This window comes from Aegilops tauschii, chromosome 3 (assembly GCF_002575655.3).
Source record: "Aegilops tauschii subsp. strangulata cultivar AL8/78 chromosome 3, Aet v6.0, whole genome shotgun sequence".
Classification (NCBI taxonomy): Eukaryota; Viridiplantae; Streptophyta; class Magnoliopsida; order Poales; family Poaceae; genus Aegilops; species Aegilops tauschii.
Window position 1 is genome coordinate 622,839,222 of NC_053037.3, and position 10,783 is coordinate 622,850,004.

Here is a 10,783-nt window from a genome sequence, read left to right on the forward strand (position 1 = left end):
TCAAATCAAAAAAATATGCAAAAGTAAAAAGGAAATGAATTACTCTTCCATGGAAGAAAAGAATGAACACAGCAGCAAAAAACATTAAGGTAGAACAAATGAAGGGAAGCAAAAATTTATTGGTACGAAACGTATAGTCTGACCAAAAATCTAGACAAAATCCAAGGTATCATGCTTATTACATGAATGATCGAAAATAAAAGTTGTCCATGCCTGGAAACGTGCTTCCGGACTTAAAACAAACGACTAAAACTAGAATCTTTACTCATGTATGATGTCTTCACACCTTGCGTTTCTTTGCGATGTCGCGAATTTTGTTCTTCACACATTCGAGCGTGTTGATAGGTGAGAACCAACTTGGCGACGAGACGCCTTCTCCTTGCATTAACCGTGTCCTGCAATTTTTAGAAGAAGGTTTGATGAATAGAAGTTGGTATTATACGACAAATGTTCAAGTGTACGAACAGAGAGGACAAATTACCCGGGTAAAATCGGTGGTCCATCGTTCCCTGTCCCAATGCTCCATAACTTCAATCACAAAAATGCCACAAGAGTTCCTAATATATATGCAAACATTAGTCACCGTGCACACGAACATGTCTTTCGTAAGTAGAAAATGATGAACCATAACTGACCCGTCCTCTTGTAGTGGCATGTCCATCTGAGCTGTGATAGGCCACTTAGTGACGTCTGGATATTTGCCAAGTGTAATACGGTTTGCCTCTTCCATATCAATTGCTTTTGCTAGTCGCTATTTCAAAGAAAGTAGTAGTGAGAAACCATATGACATTTCATATGAAGAATGCTCAATGTTGGGGAGAGTACCAGTGCTTTCACAGTGTCGAGAGAGAACTCGAGAGGATAGAGCGAATCAAAAACTTGGAATTCTTTCTTGCGGTTGTGCATCACCATAGTGATCCAGTGTGTATTGCCGATGTTCAACGGGATAAACGACTAAAATGTGAAACACATTTGTAATCAGATGCAATTATGCTTGTTAAAATGAGTGTTAATGAACTAGTAAGAACATATGGTACCTTATCACGGACGGTATACTCGTCCAGAACCCTACGTACTGCTCCAGCTCTGCTCAGCGCACTATCCATGTTGTATTTCGACGGTTTAGGGTTGTCTCGTGCCTTAGCACAATCAACAAGGTATTTGGACCTCCAGGCTGGACAGAGGTGCCGATCATGACCAACGCGCAGAGCCAAATGTGTCTGATAAGCATCGATAATATGCGTAAAATAATAGAACATTTTATGTTCATAGGTGACGACTAGATTATGCACTTAAATAGCAGGACATGGTAATAGATCTTACGTCATCCGCCAGCCATGTATGCTCAAGTACCGGTCGTATACTCTCCACAGTCACAGAGGTGCCACGTTCATTGTAGTAAACTCTTTTTGTCATATTCTTCTCAGACCGAGTGGCTGCCTCCACAAACATAACAACAGCATCGATGAGTTCCGGTGTCAAATCGTCCTTAACAGAGCCTCCCACGTCATGGTCACTAAACAAAGCTGCATGATAAATTACGAACGTCAAGAACGATGAGTACATGAAATGGTAGTAAATTAAGCAGTAAGTTAGCTAGTAACGGTACCTCTAGTTGCGGTAGTGTTGCCGGATGGCTTAGTACCGTGTGCGTTTCGCTTGCTGGGCTTGTCAAGTGCAAAGGGGGATTCAAATTTCTTGGGAATAGTCCGTCGGCGCTTCCCGGATACAACATCGTCTTCTTTTGCGGTTGCTACAGCCTTTTCCCCCTTGCTCTTACCCACCATCCTGTCGATAGAACTTGTAGAAATGTCAATGTCGGACGATTCTGCTCGAGGAGAATTACCTATGATCCAAGGGTTCTCCGGTGTTGCGCCGCACTCATCAGTAGGCTTCGTTGTCTTGTCAACATTTAACTTGGCATGTGTTTTCTGGTTAACAAAGAAATAATGTGATAGGTTCAGTTTACGAAAATGAAGATGCATAACTGAGATAAATGAAGACAAATAAATGAAAACATACTTCCTCCTCATCGTTGTTCTGGTTTCCAACAGGCTCGTCAGGCTGTGTCAAATCAATCACCGGCTCTAGACCGTCAGAGTCATCCTTGTACACGAATTTTTTTTCTGGCGAACCATTCTCAAAGGAATCCACTTCTTCGTCTGCATCGTTGTTGCCGGAAGCCCCAGCGGCCGCTGGCTTGTACATCACACCATTTTGGTACAACTTCTCTAACAATCTCTGCATTACATAAAAAATATTAATTAATGTGGGCATTGTTTTGCAACTTCAAAAATGTTGTAAACATAGAATTAAGGGTGTGTCACCTCGGCTACTTGTTCCGGTATTTCCTTCATTTGGCTGCGTATGTAATCTATACACCGCTTCATGATGAGGTTCATCATCTCGTCCGCGTTTGAGGCTAACTTGGACTTCTTTGCCGCACCAACGGCGGGCTTCATTTTTGGCTTTTCTGGTTCGGGTACTTTGCGCTCCTGCGCCCTATACTCCTTGGTTATGTTGTCTTCAATCTGCATGTGAAATACAAGTACATGTGATCAATAAAAATATTAATACAACTAATTATGTTATATAAAAGATTTAAGAAGTACCCAACGTAATTAATTACCTTGATGTTACCACGGCCACGGCCGTTGCCATAATCAAACTTGTCTCTCCTAGAGGCTACAGCTTCAGTCCAATTCCTCATTAGAGGTTCCATGGACAAGCTAGGATTGAATGCGCATTCACCTTCCAGAGGCTGAACCTTCTCCCAGTACAAGTACTGCATGAATATGAAAAATTACAGTTAGTACTATACAGCAGGTAAATTAGCAATCATATTTTTTTGCAATGGTACAAGTCTGAAAAGTGTACCTGCAGGAGAGCTAAGTTCCCTCTCGGCCATTGGCGGAGGTGTTTGCCTTTCCTCACGTTGCGAAGGCAGTCCAGCAGAACCCGGAGGGTGAACGCATTCCAATTAATCTTGGATATACGCTTCACATCGTCCACCCATGCGTATATTGCTTTGGGACAGTCTTGCTCGACATGGGAGCAAGAACTGTTCCAAGCAACATGAGGACAACTCCCCGAAGGAAATCGTCGTCGGCAGATTTATTTTTTGTGATGTCCACAATCAGATCATCGATGACTATATTACCTGTGGTCTTCCACGGGAATTGTGGCGGCACTCGATCTTTAACATCCTCACCTTCCTCACCGAAAATACCTTCTGCCGACAGTCTGTGGTTCTCTAAGGCCAAGATGCACTCAACATCCACGGCACCGAGAGACACTTCGCCAACCAAGTCTTGTACAATGAATCTGCCCTTGCTAGGATCAAAAATCTCAACCATGTACCGGATCAACAGTGTACGCATCTTCAGCGAAGGTATCTGAAGCATGCTACGCAGTGGTGTTTCGGCAAGTGCGGCGCGTTGACCGGAAGATAGACCGGCAATAAGTTTGCACCATTTTTCAACGGCGCAAACAATTTCTCCATTGAGTTCATCCATCCTGTTAAAAAAATATACTTGGTTACAATACCATAAATTATTTAATCAACTTTTTTCCTAACATATTGTTGGATAAAACATAATAATGGAATACACTATCCCACAGTAGATAGAAAACTATACAACATAATTTATTCATACTGAAACATTCAGCAGAGACACGTGCAGCACATAAAATGATAGTTTAACAAGTACTTATTTAACCAATTAGTTTCAGAATCAAAAGTAACATAATTTATTTAATCATTTATTTTCATATGGTACTGTACAAATAGATATAAGAATCAGTGACAGTGCCTAATTAACAGTAAATCAAAAAGAAAAAAAGAAAATTATGCATACTGGAACATGCATCAAACAAACGTGCAACACATACAATATTAGTGGGCGTCTCATAGTTGTAACATGCATGTCTTAGGGCATTGCTATAACTTAAAGTGACTATGCTATAACTAACACTGATTAAAAATTGTTGTTTATTCATCAATCCAACCTACAAGTGAAAGACAACAAACAACATGCAAAAACTAATTTGCAATCGTAGGGCTATCTAATCTAATACACGCACAAACAAATCTAGTGTCATAGGCCTATCTAATCTAATACATGCATAAACAAAAAACATCTACTCCAACAGATGTAATGTGAAGATTATGCGCTAATTAATCTTAGTCCTATCGAATCTAACACGTGCACAAAGAAAAGCATCATGAATGCGGTACGGTTGCCAACATACTGGATCACTCAATGAAGATGAAAGTTGTCGGCGTTGTAACGTGGACGCAGTTCATCCACGGCGGCCAGCAAGTGCTGACGATCTGGATGTTCTCGACGATCTTGCTGGAGTTGGGCGGATGCTAGGGACGCAGCTGTCGTCGACTCGGCGGTAGGAGCCGTCGTAGACGACATGAAAGACGATGCCGAGACTATATAGGAGGAGGAGGATCTCCTAGGTCGTCGTAACCACCAGGGAAAGTATGTCCGTGATCTTTGCCTTCCTTGGTTGAGGCGAGGCAGTACGTGCTCCTAAATTAAAGGGATAGGCTTCCCACACTCGAGTTTTTTTTGTAGATTCCGATCCGGGAGTTGTGTAACAAATCCCAGCTGCTCCTCTCTCTGAGCGACGAGGGACTCGTTTCATGTACTTTTTTTCTTTTCTTTTTCATATTAGAAAATTTTGAAATCAAATAATTATTTCAACTCAACCAAATGGTCCCAAAAAAATCACACAATGGGATGACTATGGACATCATGCATGCCAATTCTCATCGATTTCCGACACTCGATGCATTTACTAGGATTTTGCCGGTGAAAAAAACCCGAAACGCTGCCCGGACGTGACGCAACGTTCGTTCGGTGTCCGGAATGGCTCAGATGTTGGATGGGGGCCTACATTGGGCATCCTCACATGGTGCCAAACTTTGGTGTCATTTCATGGAGGCCACCACATAGCACATGTGCAATCACCATCATTCGGGTCTGCCGGAGGAGGAGCCCGAAGGACGTTGTTATTCTAGACTCAACCAAATGGCCCCAAATTTTTTTTCACACAATGGGATGACCATGGACATCATGCATGCCAATTCTCATCGATTTCCGACACTCGATGCATTTACTAGGATTTTGCCGGCGAAAAAAACCCGAAACGCTGCCCGGACGTGACGCAACGTTCGTTCGGTGTCCGAAATGGCTCAAATGTTGCATGGGGCCTACATTGGGCATCCTCACATGGTGCCAAACTTTGGTGTCATTTCATGCAGGCCACCACATAACACATGTGCAATCACCATCATTCGGGTCTGCCGGAGGGGGAACCCGAAGGACGTTGTTTTTGTACACTCAAGCAAATGGAATTTTGAAAGTAGAAGGAAAATTATATTTAAGAAGTGAAACAGAAGACAACAAAGGTTCATGGAATTTTGATTTTTATAACTATAATAAGAAATAAAAGACAAAACATATACTAGAATTTTAAAACTAAGAAGAAATAACAAAGAAAATATATATTTGATATACCTTTTTTGAAATAGAAAACAGAAAAGATATATTATAATAAAGATGAAACATATTATATTGCATTTTTTGAATTTTAAAAATGTGAGAATAACTGAAAGAGTAAAAAAATATTAGATTTTAAATTATTGTACATATAAAAAGAAAATAAATATTTGATTGAATAAGTGAAATATAACACATTAATTTTTCGTACGTTAGTGAATTTTCGTACACATTGAATAAGTGAAATATAACACATTGAAGCAGCTCGGTTTTAAATGTGGTAATAATCTGCGCGCGGGTGAGGCTGGCCTGGGACGGCCCACCTGAATTAGGCCCGAGCGAGCGTCGCGCCGGGCACATCCCAGCGGTGCTGGGAGTTTAGTCCCACCTCGCCAAGCGAGGGGAGCTCGCACCGGTTTATATACCGGGCTGAGCTTCCCCTCTCAAGTTCCTTTCTAAAGCGGGCAGCACATTGCCTAACCCTGTCTGTCCCTGCCCAGTGGGGCCTACTAGCTACCTATTATCACAATCTGGCGTGCCTGCATCCTGGCCCAATAAATGACTAGGTTGCTAGTCGTATGCTGGCCGTTGAATTGTAAACTATGCAGCTAGTAGGCCGGCTTTTTTGTCATATTTCATTTTTTGCATTTGTCACCATTATTTGTTGTTCTTCAAATCACCTCATAAAAGAATATAAGACAACAATTTTTCGCACATTCATGAATTTTATAACTGTCAGAACAAAAAATAGAGAAAAATATATATGTGATTTAAATTATTTCAAAGATAAAACTAAAAAGAAATATTTTAATTAACAAGTGAAATGAAAGAGAACGTATTATCTTGCAAATTTGAATTGGAAAACTGTCGGAATAAATGAAAGAGGAAAAATAGATTTGATTTTAAAATATTTGAAATATAAATAAGAAATGAAATACGTAAACATCATGGCAATGCACACATTTCCATTGCAACCAGTAATTTAGGCTAACTAGGATTGTTTCCAAACACAAATGTGAGATTATGATAACCTTGCAGGGTTAAGGTCTGTATTTGAATCTATAACCAAATTAACGCAACCTTAGAGTTGAAGAACTGGCTGATCCATATCTCAATAATAATGCTCTATTTTCACTTCAAGCCAGCATAAACCTATATCACCAAAAGCCAACATGGCCTGCAGTCTGCCTAACCCATCATGCTGGGCTTACAAAGTTCACGAGGACAACAAAATAACAGCAACAACTACTAAAGCATCGCAACAAAGTAAAGGCCACATCTTCAGCAGGAAGTAGAGTCTTCTTTTTTATCCTTCCAGTCTTGCCACGTTGATTCTCCACCCCTGTTTTGCTGTGTACACTTCACTTGCTACTTGCTCTAGCATTCTTGCTCCCACCTCCAGCACCTTTTTTGTGGCTCCTTTGTCTGCAAAATAGATCAATCAACAATCCAATGGCTCATTAGTTTGATTATAGAGAAAGTAGAAATGGGATTATTTTTGAAAATAAAAGGATAACATATGCATTACATTAACAACTGCAATACATAACTTAACAGTTTGAACACATCACATTTGCACTACATAAACTTCATCAGTACATAACTTAACAGTTTGAACACATCACATTTGCAGTTCTCTGGGTTTGATAGCATGGTACTATACGAACCAACATACTAAAAACTACAGTATTTTTGCCTATACATATGAGATAACATGGTTTGACTAAAACAGAGTATTTTGGAGTATTCACGATACATAGAACTGTTTGGTATGATGTAAATTGTGCTGCCTAGCCATTGCATTTAAGCACTCACAAACTCTGTTTTTTTTAAAAGAGGCTACATTTTTCATGCAGAGAAATAACTATAGTTTTCCCAATACTACAGTATTAAAATCACATTTGTTAGGGGCAACCAAATAGCTCACTGTAAATAAAACTAATGTAATCTCAAATACTGAAGTATTCTCAAAGAACTTAGAACATAGTATGCTATCAAACGGGGCCAAACTGACTCACACAGATAGACTAACTGAAGACACTGACATGCCATCACTCTGTTTTCTTGTCCTTCAACTTGTTGATGCGCTCTCAGTGACGAATGCCCATGCGGATGTAGGTCTCCGCTTCAATCGGCATGGTCCTGTCTCCGAGCTACGGGATCACTGGACCCACAATCTGCACATCCGCCGGCTGCTCCTGGACAACATCATCCTGCTCCTCCTCTCCAGCACTATCGTCCAGCAGCACAACAACCTCCTCTTCCCCACTCTCATCCTTGCTCTGCTCCACATCTTTGCTATCACTCTCATCCTCGCTCTGCTCCACATCTTCACTATCACTCTCATCCTTGCTCTGCTCCACATCACTGTCAGAGTGAACATTGGATTGATCAATCGGAGCAGGCACTACGAGCACCACTCCGACAAGAACTGGCACCGGAATAGGAGGGGCGCGGCGGCGGGAGCGGTACATGTACCACCTCGCACGCTGACGCGGATCCGGGGAGTTCTCCGCTTCGTTCATAGCCCAGAGGAAAACCTGGACTGGAACAACTCCTCGAGCAGGACCAAACAACGATTTCTTCTCATTGCCCATAAGAACTTTGATGAGACCCCTACCATGGTCGATGAACATCTGCAAGCTGGGAAACCAGCTGCAGATCTCCTCCACATTCGCCCTCTTCTCCACATCGCCCTGACAGAACTTCCCAACTCCTTCCTCCCACTTTTCTTGAGCGCGGCGGCAATCACTTGCCGACCGCGACCTCCTTCCCTTCTTGGCCCCCATCGCCGGCGACGCTAGATGTGAGATGTGAGCGCACGGAGTGAATGGGGAACAGAAGCAAAGACCTTGGGTTCGTATCTGCCAGATGAAATGGGGAATTTTTTCCCTCTCTAGCTGATAACCGCGTGTGAGGCCCTCCTGGTATGGCCCACCCAAATTAGGCCCAAATGAAAGCCGTACCGGGCACTGTCTCGGGGTGCTGGGAGTTTAGTCCCACCTCGCCAACGGAGAGGAGCTCACACCGGTTTATAAACCCGGCTGAGCTATCCATCTCAAGTTCCTATCTAAAGCAGGCAGCTCATTGCCTAACTAGTCTCTCTCTACCCCGTTGGGCCTACCAGCCACTTATACACATTCACCGCGGGCCTGCATCCTGGCCCAATGGGTTACTAGTCGTATGCAGGCCGTGGGGTTTCATATAAATGTTGTTGGTAGGCTGGCATTTTTTAATATTTATTTAATTTTTTTTTGCATATTTCACATGTCAAATTTTGCACACAAGTTTGAATCATTAAATTTTCAAATTTTAAATTAAATATTAATTTACAAAATTTGTAAAATGTTTGGACCAAACATTGCCACCATGTGAGGATACCCAAAGTCATTTTTTAAATTTGTATTCAATTTTTTGCATATGTCACATGTCTAATTTTGCACACAAGTTTGAAACTTTCAATATTTCTATTTTAAATTAAATAGAAATTTTACTAAATTTGAAAAATGTTTTGACCAACATTGCCACCATGTCAGGATGCCCAAAGTCATTTTTTAAATTTGTATTTATATTTTTGCATGTGTCACATGTCTATTTTTTTGCATATGTCACATGCCAAATTTTGCACAAAAGTTTGAATCATTAATTTTTCAAATTTTAAATTAAATATAAATTTTACAAAATTTGTAAAATGTTTGGACCAAACATTGCCACCATGTGAGGATACCCAAAGTCATTTTTTCAATTTGTATTCAATTTTTTGCATATGTCACATGTCTAATTTTGCACACAAGTTTGAAACTTTCAATATTTCTATTTTAAATTAAATAGAAATTTTACTAAATTTGAAAAATGTTTTGACCAACATTGGCACCATGTCAGGATGCCCAAAGTCATTTTTTAAATTTGTATTTATTTTTTTGCATATGTCACATGTCTAAATTTGCGCACATGTTTGAAGCATTGTATTTTTATATTATAGAAATTTGGAAAAATTTATAAAACTTTGGACCAACATTGCCACCATGTGAGGATGCCCAAATAATTTGTTGTCCAAAACCAAATAGTCCCTGCGGAATGCGGGCATTTCTTCGACCACCTCCAAATCACCTCAATTTTGGCACACATGATCTCTTACACAAACAAAACTAGGTCTATACCTCAAGGGGGCATTGTAAAATATTTTATTTCAAATTTTTCTTTAATAGCCATGTTTGGCACATGTCGGTCACCAAGTACAAGAAAATTTGGGTGATTTGGAGGTGGTGGAAAAAATCACCGATGTTCAAAAACTGGATTAAGTTAGACCAAAAATTTCTTCGACCACCTCCAAATCACCTCAATTTGTGCACACATGATCTCTTGCACAAACAAAGCTAGGTTTCCAAGGTTTTATATTTTTAAATTTTTTATTAATTTATAATGTGCTCATTGTAAAATATATTTTTTCCAATTTTATTTGAAATTTCTAATGCCCTCTTATATTTGTTTATAGTGCCCTCTTATATTTTCTCTGAAATTTATAATGCCCTCTTGTATTTTCTTTGTATTTTTTTCAATTGTTTTTAAATTTATAATGCCCTCTTATATTTGTTTATTTTTTAATGCCCTCTTATATTTGTTTATTTTTTTAATGCCCTTTTTTGAATTTTTTTTTAATTTATCAAGCTATGTTTCCAAGATGGCTAGGCTGGCCCATGCTTTTCCTTTTTCTTATTTTTTTCCTTTTCCTTTTGTTTACATCAAAATTACCAGACCACTCAAAAAATAACATAAAAATTACATGACCCCTCAAATAATAACATACAAAAAATAAAGTACATCTTATTTTAAATTCCTTTTTTTGCACACACTATTTTTAACTAGTATTACAGTAGTCTTCTAAATTTACATTTTAATTCCTTCACACTTTGATGATGGAATATTTGCTCTATTATTGCAACATATGTTCAAATGATGGAACATTTGATCTTTTTGCTTATTCAAATTATGCATTGATGGAATGTGTGAGGATGAACAATTATCAGTAATTTTACTAAACCCCATGTACTATAATTCATGACAGCTAATTTGGAACATTGCCAGATTCTAAAGTTGGTATGATTTGCACATGGGCACAACATGTTGCACTTGCCCACAGCATAGACAAGGTGTTGCAGCATGTCTGAAGCAACACTGAAGCGCCATTCGTGATCATTGCAGCATCGAAACAACTAAACATAACGGAAGCATTCACCACCATTAAAGTTAAGGCCACACATATATAGATA

At 39.7% G+C, this 10,783-nt stretch overlaps 1 protein-coding gene across 1 annotated transcript; it reads right to left on the bottom strand.

Annotated features, from left to right (window-relative positions):
- Positions 1 to 280: 280 nt before the first annotated feature.
- LOC109783923 (uncharacterized) lies at positions 281 to 3,356 on the bottom strand. The gene is made up of 11 exons (XM_020342506.1): positions 3,161 to 3,356; positions 2,878 to 3,026; positions 2,630 to 2,785; positions 2,328 to 2,531; positions 2,023 to 2,241; positions 1,646 to 1,931; positions 1,354 to 1,526; positions 1,038 to 1,220; positions 826 to 954; positions 636 to 751; positions 281 to 395 (listed from the first exon to the last, which is right to left on the bottom strand). Exons 1-11 carry the CDS (start codon positions 3,354 to 3,356, stop codon positions 281 to 283), a joined length of 1,926 nt encoding a protein of 641 aa, XP_020198095.1.
- Between the last annotated feature and the right edge of the window lie 7,427 nt (positions 3,357 to 10,783).